The sequence below is a fragment of the Balaenoptera borealis genome (genome assembly GCF_965194805.1).
Source record: "Balaenoptera borealis genome assembly, chromosome: 1".
Classification (NCBI taxonomy): domain Eukaryota; kingdom Metazoa; phylum Chordata; class Mammalia; order Artiodactyla; family Balaenopteridae; genus Balaenoptera; species Balaenoptera borealis.
In genome coordinates, this window is record NC_138860.1 from 106,273,416 (window position 1) to 106,297,082 (window position 23,667).

Genomic DNA, 23,667 nt, shown 5'->3' on the forward strand with positions numbered 1-23,667 from the left:
CAGTGTTATTCTAGCTCACAAGACATCCAACTCCATTTCACCAGTCTGTTATGCTTAGAAACTCTAAAGCCTGACTGATTTTATGTTCAGATCCTCACAGCATTCTGCCCTAACAGATGTCTTCAGTCCTTCGCACTACCCCCTTCACCTTTCACACCAGTTAGTAAAACATTTCAGCCTGCATAGTACATTGGATAGTGAATACTCCATTATAATGCTATGTGGTTTCTTCTGTTTTAGCACTGACACTGGCCAGTGTATAAACAGTGTGCTTTGTTATGTTGATTTTCATATAATGTAATCAAAATATTTCTTCCAAGGTTTGCATAAGACTTGCAAATTATGAGTCCTGGAAATTTTCTTTTTTAAACTTCTGAGTATTGTTACCTAATTATGTTAAATTATACCTTTTAGAGATTAGTACCCTAAAGTTAATAATTACTACCATTTATTAGGTATTTACTATGTGCCAGGCAATATGCTAAGTAGTTTATGTAAGGGTTTTTGTGAAGATGAAATTAAATAATTTATGAGGTGTTGTTTCTATTCTACAAATAAGGGAACTGAAGTTTAAGGAGGTTAAGTAATTCCCAGGGTCACACAGAAGAGCCAGGATTTGTATTCTAAGTCTGCCTGATAGCAGAGTCTGTGCTTCTAAAACGACTATGGTATAATACTCTAAAATTATTTTGTAACGTTTTTGTTAAAATCAAAAACTAACTAGGAATACTGCATACTGGACTTTAGTATAGTATACTGGCAACATTTGGACTGATATTAGCTGATTGAGATGTGATCTAGTATATATTTTTTTAAAATCTATTTTTTAATATTATTATTCATATTTTCCATTATGGTTTATTATAGGTTATTGAGTATAGTTCCCTGTGGTATACATTAGGACCTTGTTATTTATCTGTTTTATACATAGTAGTTTGTATCTGCTAATCCTAAACTCCTAATTTATAGCCCCCAGGCTTCCCCTTTGGTAACCATAAGTTTGTTTTCTATGTCTATGAGTCTGTTTCTGTTTTGTAAATATGTTCATTTGTATCATATTTTGGATTCCACATATAAGTGATATCATATAGTATTTCTTTCTCTTTCTGACTTCACTTAGTATGATAATCTGTTTTTAATTAGCAATTATTGTCAGTTGACAATATCTCATGATTCCTTGCTGCTCTTGGAAACAGTTGAAGAGCTCAGGCCATCTCTCACACTAATGAAATCAGAATCTCTTGGGCATGGTACCAGGCATCAGTAGTTTTTAAAGCTTTCCAGGTGATTTCAATATGCAGACTAGATTGAGAGTCACTGCTTTGGTGGTAGAATGATAGGGCTTTCTTTTTATTTATATATTTTATGTATTTTGAAATTCTGTTATAATGAGCATTTATTACCTAAGTGATTTTTTTTAAAACTGTAAATTTCAAGACATCAGAAAATTCTTGTTACTGGTTTTCAAAAGTTCTAGTAATTTATTCATAAATAAGGATTGTTTTATTTTCCCTTGTTGTCGTTGCATTAGATACTAGTGTATTTTACAATTATATTTCAAATCTACAAGTTACATATGCCTTTAGAGAGACCTTCATTTCTTTAAAAGAACACCAGTACTAGAACTTTAAAGTTATTAAAGACTTTTTTTTCTATTTTAAATATCTTAATTATAAATTACCGGACCAGCCAACTTCCCTTTTTCATAATGCAACTTTTTTTTTTCCTCCTCTAGGAGCTCCAGCGGGCTAAGCAAGAAGTCCTCTCTTTGCGAAGAGAGAATTCTACACTTGATGCTGAGTGCCATGAAAAAGAAAAGCATATTAATCAGCTACAAACAAAAGTGGCTGTTCTAGAACAGGAAATCAGGGATAAGGATCAGCTTGTTTTAAGAACAAAAGAAGCATTTGATACAATCCAGGAACAAAAGGTCTATTTTAAAATTTTCTAAACAAATTGATGGTTTATAAATGATCTATAAATGATCACATTTATAAATGATGCTTTTCCTAAATAAACACAGACTTCCTAATTATTCATGTTTTTAAAAATATGTATCAGGTGGCTTTAGAAGAAAATGGTGAGAAAAATCAGGTGCAACTAGGAAAACTTGAAGCTACAATAAAATCATTATCAGCTGAACTTCTTAAGGTTTGTTTTTAAAAACTTAATAGAATATTGATATTTCATTGGATTATGTAGAGATGTACATATGAAGTTCTTTTACAGGCAAATGAAATTATCAAAAAGTTGCAAGGGGATCTGAAGACCTTAATGGGTAAATTGAAACTGAAGAATACAGTAACTATTCAGCAAGAGAAACTCTTGGCTGAGAAGGAAGAAAAATTACAAAAGGAACAAAAAGAATTACAAGATGTTGGACAGTCTCTCCGAATTAAAGAGCAAGAGGTAGTTAATATTTTATATTTTTGCATGTGTTGACTATTTGCAAAGCATAATGAATGTCCTCATGTACTTTTAAAACTTCTACTTCGTTATATTAGAGAATAGTTTTGGCTTTTTTCCCCCAAAAGAACATGACTATAATCAACAGAACTTAATAACCTATTTCAGTTTGAAAAGTTAGTTATCATGACTCAAATACCTTGAGTGTTCATACGTATATATGTGTATGTATATGTGTGTATATATGTAATTATATGTATATATTTTATTTCACTGCTGAGCTAATTCCTTTCTTATTTAATAGTAATTAATAGTTGTTAATTATTTAATGAATACATTTAATGAATTATTTAATGAATACATTTAATGAATTATTTAATGAATTATTTAATGAATACATTTCTTCAGTCTTTGTTTTAGCCTTTATTATGCTTACTATAAGGATTAACATATTTCAGGTATGCAAATTACAAGAACAATTAGAAGCTACAGTTCAAAAACTTGAAGAAAGCAAACAGCTTCTAAAAAATAATGAGAAGTGTAAGTATTTTACCTTTTATGTAAATGAGGTTCATAGCTTTATTCTTTTTTTTTAAGCCTTATTCTTTTTTTTTTTTAATTTTATTTATTTATTTATTTATGGCTGTGTTGGGTCTTCGTTTCTGTGCAAGGGCTTTCTCTAGTTGCGGCAAGTGGGGGCCACTCTTCATCGCGGTGCGCGGGCCTCTCACTATCGCGGCCTCTCTTGCCGCGGAGCACAGGCTCCAGACGCGCAGGCTCAGTAATTGTGGCTCACGGGCCCAGCTGCTCCGCGGCATGTGGGATCTTCCCAGACCAGGGCTCGAACCTATGTCCCCTGCATTGGCAGGCGGACTCCCAACCACTGCACCACCAGGGAAGCCCCGTAGCTTTATTCTTAACCTGAAATTTTTATTTGAATTCATAAGTCTAGGTAAATCAAGGTACTGCTATATACAAATAATCTGCTTTAAATGTACCATCTTAATGTCTTTGCTGTAGTAAATTATATCAACTGTCCTGTAAAACAGTTAACCATCATTATTAAAAAAAACCCTATTACACGTGTCAGTAACCCAAAATTAAGTGTTGAAAATATTAACTATAATTTACTATTTAAATTCTTTACTACTACTTGTTATAATTGCTGTGTTTACCTACTGGCAATAGTATGAACTATTTGAAACAAAAATATGAGATTAAGCCTTTAACATTTTCTCAGTTTCTAATATTGATTATGAGAAATAAGAGCTTGATTTTTAAATAAACTGGAAGGTATCATTCTGGAAATGAAAGCCTTTAAAGAGATCCTTGACTAGCAGAAATATGTGCTTCTGATAGTAAAAGAATAAGGAGTCCTATGTGGCAGTTGCTAAAATAAGAATATTTAATGACAAAAATTTAGGTGAACCTATGTTGTTCTCCTGTGATATAAGGTAGTTTTAAAAACTTAAAATTAAAAAAATTTCAATATAATTTTTAAATATTTAAAATTATTAGAAAAATAAAAATATTCAAAATTCTTTACCTTGTTTCTTGTTCTTTTATTTAAGTAATCACATGGTTAAATAAAGAATTAAATGAAAATCAGCTAGTGAGAAAGCAAGATGTATTGGGACCTTCAGCCACTCCACCTGTACATTCTAGTATCAACACCATCAGAAGTGGAATTTCTCCTAACTCTAATGTGGTAAGATTTAAATTAAGATGTTGTGAGTGGTCTTAGTAAATTTTCTAAAACAAACATATTTCCAGATTGTTAGGTGCTGGTACCTAATATGACTAGAGTCCTACAATTTTTAGCACTGAAGTAGAGTTTTAAGTTCCATTTGGAAGTGGGACATAAAGGTACACTTATTCTTAACAAAGAGGCTATATTTTAAGGGTACGCGTCTTTGTAAGATTTTAATGGATATTGAAATCACTTAGTATTAACTAATGCCAAATGTGCTGAAAAACTGTTAACACACACACACAGTATTTAGGAGGCCTCAGTAAGGGAGAACAAGGTATGGGCTCAAGTTTGGCACTGTAGTGGAGGAGCCTAATCTGAATTCTATTAGAAGAAAAAGAGAGAAAGAAAAACCCTGTTACCAGGCTTGTCAGCTCTAGATTCTGGAAGAAACTCGTTAGAGTTTTTTAGCTCCGAGTACCTGGATCTGGCTTGGTATTATCAGCTAGGTCTAGGGATTGCTGGGAACTGACCTTGCACTCAGAGCGAGGTTTTGGGGTTCTCCTGCTGAACATAAACAGTTTCACAGAATATGAGCATCAGGCAAGGCCACTCTCTGACTGTGATGGATCAAGACAAAAACAAGACCAGTTCATAATCATGCCTGAACACAGACAAGAATATGACATTGCCAAACCACAAAAATGGACAAGTATCCTTCTATCCTGGCTAAAGTGAGTGACTGCTGCTCATTACTAATTATAGCTTCAGCCTTAATACATTCATCCTACCTTATTAGATAAGATTTATTCAGATACCCAGTCATATAGTTATCCCCATTTCTTGATAGCGTGCAGTCCACAGCAAAGCCCCGTGTTCTTAAACTGTTCCTTAACTCACCTAACACATGACTAAGTCCAATAAATAACTCCCTTTTAACACTGTCTTACTGAGACACCTCTCTTACTAGGTTCCACGTGGTGTGTAGTCTTCCTTGTTGCAAAGAGTGTGTACACCTCTAGATTTGTTTCTGGTGGTCTTTGACTGGAGGGCATTGGCAGAGGATTTAAAATGCAAATCCATAATAGAATTTTTAATCTACTCTAGTAAATGAGATAGTACTTGATGTTTAAAGGGAAAGGATTTGTGCTAATTTGGGAAAAGGTGCAGAATGAAGTGCCTGGTACTGAATTACGAACTTGAAAAAACTTGACAGGCTTAACCTCAATGACTGATGATAAATAGCTGTGTAAAGGGTATTTTTGTCATACAGCCACTTTTGTACATGAGTGCTTATTAAGATTTGTGTTGTAATTGTCCTCTTGTAAAAACAAACTTTTCATGATGTTTGTTAATGGTGGTGTCACTATATTGAAAATTAGTGGTAGAGCAAATTATTTCTAAGAACACAAATACTGTTTTTACTCAGTCTGGCAGAAAATTATTTTTATTTTATCCCTTATTGGCCTTTTGATCTATGACTACCCCTCAACCCCCTTTTCAGTAATTTGAGGCCTCGAGGGAACCAAGATGGTTCAGAGGTCTTTGTTTTACTTCAGTTCAAAGGCAGGTCCAGTGGTTTTGTTTTGTCTAAGCTTGCAAAGCCACTCTGAAAAGCCCTCTGGACCAAAGGTATTCCAGCCTCGTGATATATTATATAATGAAGCAGAGTTTTGTGGTGTCATGATAAACAAAATCGATTTCTGAGATAGTGTCCTTAACTGTTAGTTATTATAACAGATACTAATGCCTCCTGGATCACCAAATACCATTTAGAACTAATTTCTCAACCTTTTTTATGCTTTTATTTTTAGGTTGAGAGTAGACTGACTTACCCAACTTGTGGGATTGGTTATCCTGTCTCCTCTGCATTTGCATTCCAGAATACCTTTCCTCATCCTATAGCTGCCAAAAATACCATCCACCCAGTTTCAGGACCAAAGGTAGCCAATTCTAATACTTTTTTTTTTTTTTCTAATACCTTTTTTTTTTTTTTTAAATAGCAATTTATTTTTTAATTTAAAAAATTAATTTATTCTTTGATCAGTTGCTAAGTGTATTAGGTGATGTATTAGATGAATATATTTCTGAATATCTAGTGTATATGCTTACAGGAAATACTATCTACATTATATGATTTTTTTTGAGTCACTATAATTTATAATAACCTAGATATCAGTATGTTTAAACTTTTTTTATTCCTGTTCAACCTCTCCATTTTTATTCATTCTTCTCCTTATATCTTCTACAACTCTCAAACTTATCTAGGATCACTGACTTCATACTGCCGGTATATTAGCTGTGGTGACATTTTGGATCCCATTGTCAGAATTTAAGGGTCTGATGGGCAGGGTTATAACAAGTTATAAAATGTAGTTCTGGCAACATTATCTCAAATAGCACACGCTTAGCAATCCCTCCAAACCTTGATTTATTTGCGAAGGCTTTTTTCTGCTCACCTGAGTTTTTCATCATTGTTATTACTGTCTTAGATATATACACTGTTTTCACATGTATTATAATTCTATTTTCACTGTAATTTAATCCACCCAGATGAGCCACTGATTCTGTTTTCATTCCTAACTTCAGGTCCAAATTGATTTTTTTTCCTAAATCATGGACACAAACATTTTTGAAAAGAATATTTTATAAAAGGTAGAATTGAGGACTTTGAAACTGCTATTATAAACTCTTTCTCAAATTAGTTTTGGGCTGCCCTAAAAATAAGTTTGCTGTGTTGCTTAGGCATGTACTTCTTTTTAGCCATAACCTTATTAATTACTATTTGGAGCTATTGAGAATTCTCAGTGAAATGAGAATTAAGCCTGAGTTTTTATGCTTAGAATCTTATTATGTAAGGAGTATTTAGTTGCATTTAATTGGCTTTTCTTATACTGCTTATTGAAAATTAGATTTGTGTAATCAAAGGAATACTGTTGTTTTTAAATAAATATCAGTATGCTCAAGTGTGTTTACGTCTTGGTATCAGTTTTTTCTTGAGAATTATTATCAAATTCACAATTGCTTTTTTATTTTAAACAGCTTTCCAGGAATATATATAATGTCCAAAATGAGGACAGGAACTACTACAGATAATTGCTTAGTTGGTAGGACTAAATATGACTTATAAGGTTAGCTTTCTTATAGCTCTTCTGGAATCGGAGGAATCATTATAACAATCCTGTTCTTAAATACTGACTCAAGACTTCCAGTGTCTCCTATATTATTGATCTCCATATTCTTTTGATATGCATCCCTAACAACAACAACCAAAAAACCCTAATACTAACAAAACACTTTGCGCTTGAATCTCTGATACATGAATATTTATTTATTTATTTGTGAATTGAATGCATATACTACTCAATTATAATGGTTAAAAACATGGAATCTGTTGTTAGAGTTTAAATCCTGCCTCTGTCAGTATGAAGTTGGGCAAGCCAGTAACAAACAAAAAACAATATCCAACTGTTGTGTTTCAGTTTCTCCATTTGTAAAGTGGAGCAATAATTTTATGTATCTTACTGGATTGTTGTGAGTGTTAAGTGAGCTGCTGCATTTGCTTAGAATAGTGCCTGGTACATAAGTGCTTCATTAATGTTACCTGTTATTATTAATAATAAAATGTATTCCAAAATAGAAATTAAAGAATGAGATGAAAAAATGTGTATAAATCAAAGTTAAAAGATTTTCTTCTCATACCCCAATGGGTGGTTGTAATCACTGCCTGCTATGGAGACCGCTAATCTAGGTAGTCTTGTGCTAGCAGCCATGGCCATTAAAACATGTTCTTTTTAGTTGCGGTAAAAAAAAAAAAAAAAAATTATTTAATGACATTGAATCTGTGATATACCTGATTTCTTAAAATGTTACTGTCAAGATTTAGTACATTCAAGTAGTTGTTTAACTGTGAGGATGTAGAATAACATGAGTTAAATTAAGAAATAAACAAAATCATGCTGAAGGAAATACATAGGAGTGTTTTAAAAGGTCGTGCCATGCTGACAAATAGAAAGATCACTTGATACTTTTAAAGCAAAATAGACAAAATAACTTGTTTCTTCACTTTTATTTTTGAAGACAGTAATCTCTAAGGATTCATTCATTCGGTATATATTTAATGAATGTCTGCTGTGGCTAGACATTGTTCTAGTTGCAAGAGATATAGCAATGAACAAGACAAAGTACAGTTTGTGGTGAAACACCATTATGATGGTAAACTGTAGTATCTTTCAGACTAACCTTTTATTAAAGAGGAGATGTTATTTGATGTCAAAGAAAGTACTTGTGACAGAATCTCTTAAAAACTTTAGAGTATCTGATTCTGATTCTTTTTGTGTGGCATAAATTCACAAAGTCAAACATGATCAGATTTCATCCTGGAGATTATGAAGTAGGTGAGGGATTTTCTGCAGTAAGAAAGGAACTGAGATCAGATGATTGATTAATTTTTGATAGTGTTTAGCCCAGAGTGTGTATTCAGAGACAGATTTTATCTAGAGATGGCGTTTCTCAGTTTGATTAACCACCTCATTCCACAGATGGTTCTAAATTAATTTTTATTTCTTTTGTATTAACTATTTAAAAAATAGATAAAAATATATGAGCATGGGAAGCTCCCAAATATTTAAGAGGATGTATTGTCTAAATGTACCTCCTGTGGTCCCTAGTCCCCTCCTCAGAGAAAAAATCCTGGGAGTTTTTTGTGATATATTTGAAAAATACTTAAAATATATACAAGGATATATGTATATGTCTGTATGTTTTTATACATGAGTGTTGGTATAGATAAGCATAAATAGTACATGCCCACTGTTCTACACCTTGCTTTTTTCGTTTAACAGTATTATCATGGTACAGGTCCATTTTCATGTATTAGAATGTAAGTTTTTGCTTGCTTGTTTGTTTTTAATAAGTTAGAAGTATTCCAGTATATGGATGTACTATAATAGTGCTCTGTTAATGGATGATTAAGTTGTTTTCAGTCTAGATAGTCATACATGTTTCAGCAGTTATCTTTGTATATACTTCTTTGTGGCTTTGTACAAATAGATTGTAGGATAAATTCTTTTTTTTTTAATTAATTTTTATTGGAGTATAGTTGCTTTACAATGTTGTGTTAGTTTCTGCTGTGCAGCAAAGTAAATCAGTTGTACGTATACATATATCCACTCGTTTTTTAGATTTCCTTCCCATTTAGGTCACTACAGAGCATTGAGCAGAGTACCCTGTGCTATACAGTAGGTTCTCATTAGTTATCTATTTTATACATAATAGTGCATATGTGTCAATCACAATCTCCTAGTTCATCCCACCCCCTCTTCCCCACTTGGTAACCATAAGTTTGTTCTCTACATCTGTGACTCTATTTCTGCTTTGAAAATAAGCTCATCTGTACCATTTTTCTAGATTCTACATATAAGGGATATTATACGATATTTGTTTTTCTCTTTCTGACTTACTTCACTCTGTATGACATTCTCTGCGTCAGTCCATGTCTCTGCAAATGGCACAATATCGTTCCTTTTTATGGCTGACTAATATTCCATTGTATTTATGTACCACATCTTTATCCATTCCTCTGTCAGTGCCCATTTAGGTTGCTTCCATGTCCTGGCTATTGTAAATAGTGCTGCAATGAACATTGGGGTTCATGCATCCTTTCGAATTCTGGTTTTCTCTGGTTATATGCCTAGAAGTGGAATTGCTGGGTCATATGGTAGCTCTATTTTTAATTTTTTAACGAACCTCCATACTGTTCTCCATAGTGGCTGTACCAATTTACATTCCCACCAACAGTGTAGGAGGGTTCCCTTTTCTCCACACCTTCTCCAGCATTTATTGTTTGTAGATTTTTTGATGATGGCCATTCTGACCGGTGTGAGGTGATACCTCATTGTAGGTTTGATTTGCATTTCTCTAATAATTAGTGATGTTGAACATCTTTTCAAGTGTTTGTTGGCCATCTGTATGTCTTCTTTGGAGAAATGTCTATTTAGGTCTTCTGCCCATTTTTTGATTGGGTTGTTTCCTTTTTTGATATTGAGCTGCATGAGCTGTTTGTGTATTTTGGAAATTAGTCCCTTGTCAGTTGCTTTGTTTGCAAATATTTTCTCCCATTCTGTGGGTTGTCTTTTCGTTTTGTTTATGGCTTCCTTTGCTGTGCAAAAGCTTTGAAGTTTCATTAGGTCCCATTTGTTTATTTTTGCTTTTATTTTCATTACTGTAGGTGGTGGATCAAAAAAGATCTTGCTGTGATTGATGTCAAGGAGTGTTCTACCTATATTTTCCTCTAAGAGTTTTATAGTATCCAGTCTTACATTTAGGTCCTTAATCCATTTTGAGTTTATTTTTGTGTGTGGTGTTAGGGAGTGTTCTAATTTCATTCTTCTACATGTAGCTGTCCAGTTTTCCCAGCACCATTTATTGAAGAGACTCTCTTTTCTCCATTATATATTCTTGCCTCCTTTGTCGTAGGTTAGGTGGCCCTAGGTGCATGGGTTTATCTCTGTTCCACGGATCTGTTTTTCTGTTTTTGGGCCAGTACTATACTGTTTGATGACTGTAGCTTCATAGTATAGTCTGAAGTCAGGGAGCCTGATTCCTCTAGCTCTGTTCTTCTTTCTCAAGATTGCTTTGGCTGTTTGGGGTCTTTTGTATTTCCATACAAATTGTAAAATTTTTTGTTCTAGTTCTGTGAAAAATGCTCTTGGTAATTTGATAGCGATTGCATTGAGTCTGTAGGTTGCTGTGGGTAGTATAGTCATTTTCACAATATTAATTCTTCCAATCCAAGAACATGTTATATCTCTCCATCTGTTTGTGTCATCTTTGATTTCTTTCATCAGTATCTTATAGTTTTCTGAGTATAGGTCTTTGGCTCCTTATAGGTTTATTCCTAGGTGTTTTATTCTTTTTGATGTGATGGTAAATGGGATTGTTTCCTTAATCTCTCTTTCTGATCTTTCGTTGTTAGTGTATAGGAATGCAAGAGATTTCTTTGCGTTAACTTTGTATCCTGCAACTTTATCAAATTCATTGATTAGCTGTAGTAGTTTTCTGGTAGCATCTTTAGGATTTTCTATGTATAGTATCATGTCATCTGCAAACAGTGACAGTTTTACTTCTTGTTTTCCAATATGGATTCCTTTTATTCCTTTTTCTTCTCTAATAGCTGTAGCTGGGACTTCCAAAACTATGTTGAATAGAAGTGGTGAGAATGGACATCCTTGTCTTATTCCTGATCCTAGAGGAATTGCTTTCAGCTTTTCACTATGGAGTACGATGTTAGCTGTAGGTTTGTCTTATATGTCCTTTATTATGTTGAGGTAGGTTCCCTCTAAGCCCGCTTTCTGGGGAGTTTTTATCATAAGTGGGTGTTGAATTTTGTCAAAAGCTTTTTCTGCATCTACTGAGATGGTCGTATGGTTTTAATCTTCAGTTTGTTAATGTGGTGTATCACATTGATTTGTGTATATTGAAGAATCCTTGCATCCCTGGGATAAATCCCACTTGATCATGGTGTATGATCCTTTTAATGTGTTGTTGGATTCAGTTTGCTAGTATTTTGTTGAGGATTTTTGTGTCTATGTTCATCAGTGATATTGGCCTGTAATTTTTTTTGTGTGATGTCTTTGTCTGGTTTTGGTATCAGGGTGATGGTGGCCTCGTAGAATGAGCTTGGGAGTGTTCCTTCCTCCGCAATTTTTTGGAAGAGTTTTAGAAGGGTAGGTGTTAATTCTTCTCTAAATGTTTCGTAGAATTCACCTGTGAAGCCATCTGGCCGTGGACGTTGTTTGTTGGAAGATTTTTAATCATAGTTTCAATTTCAGTACTTGTGATTGGTCTGTTCATATTTTCTATTTCTTCCTGTTTCAGACTTAGAAGGTTGTATTTTTCTAAGAATTTGTCCATTTCTTCTAGGTTGTCCATTTTATTGGCATGTAGTTGCTTGTAGTAATCTCTTATGATCCTTTGTATTTCTGTGGTGTCCATTGCAACTTCTCCCTTTTCATTTCTAATTTTATTGATTTGGATCCTGTCCCTTTTTTTCTTGATGAGTCTGGCTAATGGTTTATCAATTTTGTTTATTTTCTCAAAGAACCAGCTTTTAGTTTCATTGATCTTTGCTATTGTTTTCTTCATCTCTATTTCATTTATTTCTGCTCTGATCTTTATGATTTCTCTCCTTCTACTAACTTTGGGTTTTGTTTGTTCTTCTCTAGTCGCTTTAGGTGTAAGGATAGGTTGTTTATTTGAGATTTTTCTTGTTTCTTGAAGTAGGATTATATTGCTATAAACTTCCCTCTTAGAACTGCTTTTGCTGCGTCCCATAGGTTTTGGATTGTCATGTTTTCATTGTCATTTGTCTCTAGGTATTTTTTTATGTCCTCTTTGATTTCTTCAGTGATCCAATGATTATTTAGTAACATATTGTTTAGCCTTCATGTGTTTGTGTTCTTTACACTTTTTTTCCCTATAATTGATGTCAAATTTCATAGCGTTGTGGTTGGAAAACATGCTTGATATGATTTCAGTTTTCTTAAATTTACCGAGGCTTGATTTGTGACCCAAGATGTGATCTATCCTGAAGAATGTTCCATGTGCACTTGAGAAGAAAGTGTATTCTGCTGCTTTCGGATGGAATGTCCTGTAAATATCCATTAAATCTATCTGTTGTAATGTGTCATTTAAGGCTTGTGTTTCCTTATTAATTTTCTGTCTGGATGATCTATCCATTGGTGTAAGTGCGGTGTTAAAGTCCCCCACTGTTATTGTGTTACTGTTGATTTCCCCATTTATGGCTGTTAGCATTTGCCTTATGTATTGAGGTGTACCTATGTTGGGTGCGTATGTATTTACTGTAGGACAAGTTCTTAAAAGTAACTAGGTCAGAGGCATTTTGCCTATCTAGTGACTGATGTTAATCAGCATTTCCCTGATTATTCAGTGAGGAACATCTTTTTATGTATCTATGGATTATGTTTCCTCTTCTGTATAATTTCTCTTCATTTCTTTTATTCATTTTCTGTTTGGGATGTTTAACCCCTGTAAGATGGCATCATAAGTGTTCTTTATATATTCTGAACATTCACTGGTCTGCTGTTGGTTTTATATGTTAACTGTTATTATTTCCCAATTTTTGGATTATCTTTTTACTCTTTTTAAGGTGACTTTTTAAAAAATTTAAAACTTTATTATAGTTCATACATGCAATCCTCCCATGCTTAAGTTTACAGTTCAATAATTTCAGTCAGTTTATAGAGTTGTGGAACCATCATGACAGTCTAGTTTTGAGCATTTACATTTCCCCAAAATGTTCCTTAGTGCTTTTTTGCAGTTAATCCACACTCTTGCCCCCAGCCCTAGGCAACTACTGATCTGCTTTCTGTCTCTATAAATTTGCATTTCAGATGAATAGAATCATACATTATGTCTGCTTTCACTCAGCATGACTTTTTTGAGCTTTATCCAGGTGGTAGTGTGTATCAGTAGTTCATTCTTTTAATTGCTCAGTAGTATTTCGTTGTATGGGTATACAACAACTTGCTTATCCATACATTCATCAACTGATGAACATTCAGGTCATTTTCAGCTTTTGGGTACTACAAATAAAGCTATGAACATTTGTGTACAAGTCTTTGTATTTCTCTGGGGTGAGTACCTAGGAATGGATTGGCTGACAATATATATTTGATTTTTAAGAACCTACCACACTTTTCCAAAGTGGTTGTGCCATTTACCACTAGCAGCCTGAGAGTTCAAGTCCTATATCCTTATCAACACTTGATATGGTCAATTGTTTAATTTCAGGCATTCTAGTAGATGTGTAGAAGTATCTTGTGATTTTAGCATGCATTTCCCTAAAAGCTAATGAGGTTGAGAGCAGTTTTTTATGTGTGTGTTTGACATCAGTATATCTGCTTTGGTGAAATATCTATTTGAATCTTTTGCCTGCTTTAAAATTAGGTTGTTTCTCTTGAGTTATGAGTTCTTTAAATATTCTGGATACAAGTCCTTTATCAGATAAATGTTTGCAAATATTTCTTCCAGTCTGTGGCTTCTCTTTTATTTTCTCTTTTGAAGAACAAAAAGTTTTTAATTTGATGAAGTCTAGTTTACCAAATTTTTTTCTTTAGTTGATGATGCTTTTGGAGTCGTATCTAAGAACTCTGTGCAACCACAGGTGGAAATAAGATCTATGATCCATTGTGAGTTACTTTTTTATGTATAGTATGAGTTTTATGTATGGAATGAGGTAAGGGTCTTGGGTTTTTTTGTTTTGTTTTGGCATGTGGATATCCAGTTCTCTCAGTAACAGTTGTTAAAGACTTGATTTAGGCAAATCATTTGACCATAAATGTAAGAATTTCTGGACTCTTAATTCTGTTTCATTGATTGTCTATCCTTGTGCCAATACCACACTGTCATGATTACTGTGACTTAATAATATTAAGTTTTGAAATTGAGTAGTATAAATCCACCAACTCTCTTTTTCAAACTTGTTTTATTATTTTAGATACTTTATATTTCCATATAAATGTTTGGATTCAGCTTGTCAACTTCTACAAAATAGCCTGCTTGAATTTTGATAGGGTATATAGAATTTATAGATCAATTTTGGAAGAAATGTCATTTTGACAATATTTTGTTTTTAAATCCATGAATGTTAATATGCCTCTCCATTTATTTAAGTATCCTTTAATTTCTCTCATCAGTGTTTTGCAGTTTTCAATGTCAAATTCTGCATTTCTTTTATTAAATTTATTCCTAAGTATTTTACTCATTTTGATGCTATTGTGAATATAATTGTTTAGTAATTACTTTCTCTGAATATTCATTAATGCTGTATACAAATGTAATTGATTTTTGTATATTGACCTTGTATCCTGAAAACTTGCTATACTCATTTGTTAAACTCATTACTAGTGGCTTTTTAATGAATTGATATGATTGTGTGATTTTTCTCTCATCAGTTAATAGATGTATTATGTTGATTTTCAAATATTGTATAAGCCTTGCATTCTTGGGATAAACTTCACTGATCTAAATGTTAGTCAAATTCAGTTGGTTGATTTTGTTCAGTTCTTCTATATCATTGTTGACTTTGTATTAGTTACTGAGAGAGGAGTGTGGATATCTCCAATTATTATTATGGGTGTTTCCGTTTCTATCATTTTCCATTTAATTCTATCATTTTTTGCCTCATATATTTTGAAGCTCTTTTGTTCGGTGCATACACGTTTATAATTGTTATGTCCTCTTGGTTGCTTGACCCTTTCATCAATATGTAATTTCCTCTTTCATTTTTGGTAATTTTTCATGCTCTGAAGTCTACTTTGTTCGATATGAATATAGCTACTCAGGTTTTCTTTCGAGTGGTGTTTCCGTGGAGTATCTTTTTCCACCCTTTTTCTTTAAACTTGTGTATATTCCTATTTAAAAAGGTTTTCAGGTAAAGGGCATATTTAGTTCCCTCTATTTTTCATTCCTTTTTTTCCCCTTTCTTGACTTCATTTTTGGATTATTTGCACATTTTTTAAATATTCCTTTTTAGTTCTTCTGGTGTGTTTTTTAATTATATCTCTTTGTACACTTTTTTTTTTTAGTGGTTGCTCCAGGCATCATAATAAACATAGTTAGCTTTTCGCAGTATGTATAGAATTAATATTTTACCACTTCAAGTGGAATATAAATACGTTACTACCGTATAGTCCATTTACCTTTACCCCTTTGTTTTGGTATGTCATATGTATTACAGCTATACATTGGAAACTATCAGACAGTGCTGTAATTTTTGCTATTAACAAATATACATATGTGTAAAACACTTGAGTGGAGAAGCATGGTCCATTATATTTATCCCTGTTTACCATTTCTGTTGCTCTTCCATTATTCCTGGTATTCCATGTTTTCCATGATATCACTTCCCTGAATAATAAAATATTATTTAGCTTTTGTTTTAGAGGAGGTTTTCTGGCACAGAAGTTTCTTTGTTTTTCTTCTTCTTGGAAACATGCTTCTTTCACCTTCATGCCTGAATGATATTTTCTCTGGACATAGAATTCTGTATTTATAGTTTTTTTTCCTTAAGCACTTTAAAAATATTCTACTTCCCTCAGACTTCCGTGATTTCTGATAAGAAATCTGAAGTAAATTCCAACTGTTGTTCAACTATATATAATGCATCCTTTTTCTCAGGCTGCTTTCAAGTTTTATTCTTTTCCTTTAGTTTTCAGGAGTCTGATGATGTGTCTAGGCATGAATTTCTTTGTATCCTTTTTGGGATTTGCTAGGTTTCTTGAATCTCTAAGTTGATACCTTTTACCAAATTTTGGAAGTGTTCAACCATTATTTCTTAAAAATGTTTTCTGCCCTACACTCTTCCCCCATCCTTCTGGTACTCAGGCAACATGAATGTTAGACCATGTCTGTTTTCCCATAGGTCTGTGAGGCTCTCTTCTTCCTTTCTTTTTTCTCTGTTTTTCAGATATGATAATTTCTATTGATTGATCTTACAGTTTAATGCTATAGAGTCCATCCAGTGAATGTTTTCAGTTCTTAAATTTCCATTTGTTTCTTTTTTACGTTCTATTTTTTTTTTTACTGAGACTTTTTCTTTACATTTGTTTCAAGAGTATTCACTTTTACTTCTTAGAACATGGTTATAATAGATACTTTTAACTGCCTTTCTGATAATTCCATTATCTTTGCCATCTTGGAGTTGACATCTGTTGGCTTGTTTTTTGCCTTGCAAATTACTTAGATTTTCCTGGTTCTTTGTTGAGTGATTTTGGATTCTGTCTGGATCCAGTATTGAATGTTATGAGACTCTAGATGTTGTTTAAATCCTAAGGAGAATGTGAATTTAAAACTTTTTTTTAATTAAAAAAATTTTTTTTTTGTAGCAAATAGTTTTGTTAGGTTCAAATTGCAAATTCTGACTTACCGTTTGTAGGCTGTGGTTTCTGTGTCAGTTCAGTCCTTAAAGAGTTAGCCCATGTTATTTGTATCTGTCTATGTGTGCACCATCTAGTGCCTGTTCTGTGACCTGGGTGGTGGTTTACTCCATAGTTGAGTTCTCAGAGCCTTTGGTATGGTGACTATGGTCAGATCTTGCATGTCCAGCTTAGAATAGAACCCAATAGTTCATATACAGCTTTTATAGGATCTCTTTCTTGAGTTCCTTTCTCTCTGTGATTTCCCTCCAGATTTCAGAATCCCCTGAGTCCTCCTTCCTGAAAACTGGCTAGAAATCATGGACCTAAATTCCCTTGGTCTAAGACACAGTTCCTGCAATTGTGTCTGTGTCTGGTGCCAAACATTGGGAGGACAGAGAAAGAAAAAACATAATGAGAATTTGTATCATGCTTCTGAGACCACAGCACCTCTGGTCAGAGGGTGTGATTCCCCTCTTTCAGAGTTTTAGGTGCCTGCTTGGCCACTGCTGTTGTCATCATAACCCCTGTCGCTTCTGTTTCCACTGAATTGACTGAGGGTTGGGGCAGATAAGAACTGTGAAAGAAGGGGGATTTTCCTTACTCTCTTTGACCCTTAGGAATTTGTTCTTTCATTTCTCAGAGCAGAAAGAAGACTATACCTTGATATTAATATTGTACTCTGGCTTTCTTAGCGTTTACATGATGTATCACTTTCTGTCCTTTTACTTTTACCAATCTGTATCTTTATATTTAAACTGGATTTCTTTTAGATATTCTATACCTGAATCTTATATTTTCATCCATTCTGACATTGTCTTTAACAATTTAAAATTTAATGTATATACTGATACGTTTTATCATCTTGCTGTTTGTATTCTATATATCCCATCTGTTCTTTGTCCCTCTTTTCTACTTTAATCCTGACTTTTCAATTAATTGCTGATTTTATTTTGCATTCTATTTTGTCTCTACTTATTGGCTTTATTTTTTTTTTGCTCTAGAGTTTACAGTATACATCTTCACCTTATCATAATCTATCTTCAAAATTGTATACTACTTTCCATATAATGTAAGAACCTTACAATAATTCCATTTCCTCATTCCTGTCCTGCTAACTATTGTCAAAATTTTACTTCTGCATTTGTTATAAATCCCACTTTTTTTTTTAAACAGTCATATATCTTTTAAATAAATTAAACAGGGAGGAAAAAGTCCTTTTACCCATATACTTACTATTTACACAACTCTATTCCTTTATGTAGATCTACATTTTCATCTGGTATCATTTTCCTTTCTCCTGTAATGAAGATTTCTTACAGTGCAGCTCTTTAAGATTTCTTATAGTGCATGTCTGTGGGCAATTCATTCTTTCTGCTTCTGTGTCATAACATTTTTATTTTGACCTTCTCTGCATTTAGAATTCTAGGTTGACAAGTTTCTTTTTTCCTTTCAGCATTGAAGCCATCATTCCATAGTTGCCTGGATTGAACAGTTTCTGGCCTGGCCATTATTTCTTCACTTTTTTTTTTTTAACTGTTGTGTATTTATGTATGTGTGTATGTATGTATGTATGTATTTATTTGCTTATTTATTTATTTACTTATTTACTTATTTATTGCTGTGTTGGGTCTTCGTTGCTGCTTGCGTGTTTTCTCTAGTTGTGGCGAGCGGGGGCTACTCTTCGTTGCGGTGTGCAGGGTTCTCATTGCTGTGGCTTCTCTTGTTGTGGAGCACGGGCTCTAGGTGCACGGGCTTCAGTAGTTGCAGCACACAGGCTCAGTAATTGTGGCTCACAGGCTCTAGAGCGCAGGCTCAGTAGTTGTGGCACGCAGGCTCAGTAGTTATGGCTCGCGGGCTCTAGAGCACAGGCTCAGTAGTTGTGGCGCACGGGCTTCGTTGCTCCGCAGCATGTGGGATCTTCCTGGACCAGGGCTCGAACCCGTGTCCCCTGCATTGGCAGGTGGATTCTTAACCACTGCGCCACCAGGGAAGTCCCTCTTCACTTTTTTTGTTATCTCCTTTTAGTATTACAGTTACTCATGGTTGATCACATGATATTGTCCCATTGAGTCTGTTCATTTATTTGCTTCATTTTATATATATTAGATTCTAATGCTTTCTTAAAGTTCACTAATCTTTTCTTCTGCATTGTTTAATTTGCTGTTAATTCTGTCTAGTGAGAACTTTTCATTTTAGATATTTAATTTATCATCTCTAGAAGTTCCATTTCATTCTTTTTTATATCTTCCATTTTTCTCATACTTTTGATTTCCATTACATCCTTGTTCATAGTTATAATTGTTTTAACATGTGCATCCTTATTCTATCATTTGTATCATCTCTGGATCTGTTTCTGTTGAGTGATTTTTCTTGGTATGACTCATGTTTTCCTACTTGTTGTCATTTCTAATAATTTTTTAAAAAATATTTATTTTATTTATTTATTTTTGGCTGCTTTGGGTCTTAGCTGTGGCACGTGGGATCTTCGTTGCGGTGCATGGGCTCCAGAAAGCGAGGGCTCTTCGTTGTGGTGCGCAGGCTGTCTAGTTGAGGTGTGTGGGTTCAGTAGTTGTGGCACGTGGGCTTAGTTGCCCCACGGCATGTGAGATCTTAGTTCCCCGACCAGGGATCAAACCCACATCCCCTGCATTGGAAGGCAGATTCTTGACTACTGGACCACCAGGGAAGTCCCTTTAATAATTCCTGATAGGATGTGGAACATTGTTAATGTTACATTGTTGATTATCTGGATTTTGTTATCTTCCTTTAAAGGGTGGCAGGTATTTAAGCTACTTGTGGATCCCCTGGTCCTTTTTGAGTTTTTTTTTTGTTGTTTCTCCTTTTTCTTTAGCTTTACTAGGATGCATTTAAAGTAGCTTTTACTCAAGGGATAGTTCAGCCCTGTTATGAAGCTCCCCACAGAATGCCCTAAATGATTACCAAGGACTGTCCACTTTGTCTCCATGATTATGAACCTTGGAAATTGTTCAGCTTGAAACTCCCATTTTTATTTGCCCAGCATTGTGGAGTTTTACCCTATGCATGTTCCTAGTACTCAGCAAAAACTCAAGGGGATTCATGTGTAGATTTCTGGGGCTTGTTCTCTTTATAGCTTACTTTTCTTCAGAATTGTTCCTTGCAGCCTCCAGGCACCTCATCCTCCCTGAACTGATTTTAATCTCCTCCATTTAGCAATTATGTTCCTTCTCCGTACCTATAGTCAGGAAGTGCCTCTAATTAGAAAGCTGGGTCAGTTGTAGGGATCACACTTTCCTTAGAGATCACAGTCCTGTACTACTTGTTGTTCAGTTTTTGGGACCATTCTTTTTGTTTATTTTGTCTGGTTTTCTAATTATTGGTGGCTGGAAACTATATTATGTATTAATATCTTATACTCTTTAAATTTGCTTCACTCTTGCATGTTTATTTTTCTGTAAGGAATATGAAAATCAGCTTATCTCACTTTTTAAAAATCCTCTTTGTATTTAATATGATCTGATATCTTTAGAATATTGAACCCTGATAGCCAAGGACAGCAGCATATACCTTTCTCATTTATAATTTTATCCTATTAAGCTAGTATCTCTCCCTATTTTATTAGGATTTTTTTTTTTTTTTTTTTTTTTACCAAAAATAGATATTTCTTATCTTCTCATGCCTTTTTCTCTTTTTTTCTTTCTTTCTTTTTTCTGCATGCGAGTTGTCATACCTTTTTTCTTTGATTTATTAGTATGGTGACTTATATTTATAGACTTCCTAACATAGAACCCATTCCTGGTATGAAACCCCCTCAGTCATAGTCATTATTACTTTCAGTAAACTACTACATCCTATATGCTTGATATTTTAGCTTGGACTTTTGTATAGATTCTTGGATTACTTTTGACTATTTCAATATTCAAATTCCTAGCACTCATTTAGAATCCTTAAATATGACAGGCTTTAAGTTCATGAAAAGGGAAGAATTCTCAGAATGCATGAGGTAAATGCATCATTGTGGTACTTGGTTACTTTTAGCATTAAAAATAACATTTAAATGTATTAGTGTTCATGTTTTTGTTTCAAAATAATTAAGATAATTTGTGCTGTTCATCTTGCTGATATGACAGGAACTTTTTTGTCAAGGAGAAATAGGATTTTTAAATTAAATCTTCTCAATAAAATGTGCTTGTGTTATAAAATATAGGTTGAACTTCTGTGGTCTATATTCATCAGAGAAAAAATTTAACCACCTATCTCCATATAGAACTGTCTCAGTTCTCACTAATTCAGTTACATGTTTTCCCTCTTCACAGGTGCAGTTTAACTTGCAGTTTACAAAACCAAGTACATCACTAGGAGATGTTCAATCAGGAACAACTGTTAGTATGCCTTGCTCAACTGATAAGGAAAAGTAAGCTCTTGACATAAAATTTAATGTTTGTAATTTTGAAAGTCAGGGAGTTTTTACCAGTGTTTGAAAGCTATTATGACCACTTATTTATGTAACGTTTTAAGTTGCTGATCAGTGGGATTTGACTTAGTCCCTTTTAGCTGTAAGAAAGAGGTTTCTCATATTTTTTAAAACTGTAGGATAGACATATAGTAAAATTTAATTTTTTAAAAGGGATTTTCCTACATAACTGAAGAACACCCTTTCATATATTCTCGGGCAAATGGATAGAAATCTTTTAAATTCCTCAGAGTTGGCTGTTTTGCTTTTGTTTTCCTATATGGCTGTGTCTGTCTCTAGAAGCTCTTTGTTTTTCTGAGTAATTGCTTCCAGTGTAAAGTAAACTGAGAAATCAGCTGGTTAAACTGTTAGAATTCTGGGGTAAATAAGAGTAAAAGGGTTTGTGAGGTTGCCCCCTAGCCAAGCTAACATAAATAAGCTTTAGTGCCAATTTGTGACTTCTCTTTTGCCTACTCAGAGATTCTTTGCCTATTTTTTTAGATCTTAAGCAGGTTTTATGTACTGAAGTTTGCTGAATCAGTGAGTTGTAGCTAGAGTAAACAACTTATAGATGCAAACTTGTCTCTCTGGGTAGTCTTTATGTTTGTAATACTGTTTTCTTATTCCTTTATTTACTTAAAATGTAATTGCTTTAAGGCTTGTCTGCTGGCACTCATTATCATGAGCTATCACCATCCCCAATATATTACAAACTAAAAAATTACTGTCATGGCTCAAAGAGGCGTCTTATTCCAGCTCTCTTCATTCATTGGCTCCTCTAAAATTAGTACCAAGACGAGTATTAAAATAGTTAATGTTTATGAGCCTCTGTTTCGTTTTGGTTTTTTTTTATAAATTTATTTATTTATCTATTTATGGCTGTGTTGGGTCTTCGTTTCTGTGCAAGGGCTTTCTCTAGTCTTGGCAGGCGGGGGCCGCTCTTCATCGCGGTGCGCGGGCCTCTCACTATCGCGGCCTCTCTTGTTGCGGAGCACAGGCTCCAGACGCGCAGGCTCAGTAGTTGTGGCTCGCGGGCCTAGCCACTCCGCGGCATGTGGGATCCTCCCGGACCGGGGCACGAACCCGTGTCCCCTGCATTGGCAGGTGGATTCCCAACCGCTGCGCCACCAGGGAAGCCCCGAGCCTCTGTTTTTTAAAAGTGAGAATTCTTTGAAGTCCTGAAATGTATGTGCTTGTTATATTTAAGCTCATATTTGTTAAAGTGGCAGAGCACCTAGAATTCATATTAATGGTAGAACACCATGATGCTTATATGTTTAACTCCATCATGTACACTAAAAACAATTTTACTTACAGATCATATTTGTGGTACAAAGTCAAACATAATCATGTGTCCATAAAATTGGGACTGTTTAGCTATTTTGAGATTTTTGTTTAGAATTGGTTTGTTGTTTTGTTGTCAGCTAGTAATAAGTGGCAACGGTTAAAGAAAAAATTTTAAATTGGAAAAAACACCTATTCACCCACTTAATTCTTTTCTGAAAATTGGGAAAAGACCATTATTTAATTTTAAAGATAAAATGTCATTGTTTTGCAAGAGCCCTGAACTACTTCTTGCAAGTGTACTAATATAGAAACTGTTAATACTGGACAGATTTAGAAAGAAGGAATATCGTGGTTGAAAGAGGAAAAATACAACTACAGAAATATCCTCTCCTTTGTTTTTTCAAAATTTCATATTTGTATTCATCTGACCAGAATTCATTATTGTACAATGTGTATTAATGTTTAATAATGACAACTTTGAATCATTACAAAATTTTGAGGAGCTTTTGGTCAAAGGAAAAAGATAACTTACTCTTTACTGGGAAGAAGTATACTTTGGCTTATGAATAGATAAATTATTTGCTTAAGAACTCAGTGAAAAATGGGATTTGTTTTGAACAAAGGTATAAATATAACATTGTATACATAGTATATGTATGTATATAGATTAAACATTCAAACTTTACTGAAGAGAAAGTAAGACTTTGTTAAAATAAGTAAATAATTACTATTTTCATTTCAAGTGGTGAAAATTTAGGGCTGGAATACAAATATCTGAAGAAAAGGGAAGACAGCATTCCTTTACGTGGGCTCAACCAAAATCTATTTAATAATCCAGGTGAGAAGACATTTCTGAAATGGATTGTACACTGTGGTTTAATTTAATGTATTACATAAAGACTTACGTGAAT

At 33.9% G+C, this 23,667-nt stretch overlaps 1 protein-coding gene across 2 annotated transcripts in view; it reads left to right on the forward strand.

Moving 5' to 3' along the window:
• Window positions 1-23,667, forward strand: part of SASS6 (SAS-6 centriolar assembly protein) — a 53,086-nt gene that overhangs the window by 26,940 nt on the left and 2,479 nt on the right. For both annotated transcript variants that reach the window (XM_082384289.1, XM_082384290.1), the window contains exons 9-16: window positions 1,736-1,930; window positions 2,062-2,151; window positions 2,230-2,409; window positions 2,865-2,946; window positions 3,978-4,114; window positions 5,911-6,039; window positions 21,333-21,430; window positions 23,500-23,594. In XM_082384289.1, the coding sequence (XP_082240415.1) occupies window positions 1,736-1,930; window positions 2,062-2,151; window positions 2,230-2,409; window positions 2,865-2,946; window positions 3,978-4,114; window positions 5,911-6,039; window positions 21,333-21,430; window positions 23,500-23,594 (1,006 nt within the window). The remainder of the gene's footprint in view (window positions 1-1,735; window positions 1,931-2,061; window positions 2,152-2,229; window positions 2,410-2,864; window positions 2,947-3,977; window positions 4,115-5,910; window positions 6,040-21,332; window positions 21,431-23,499; window positions 23,595-23,667) is intronic.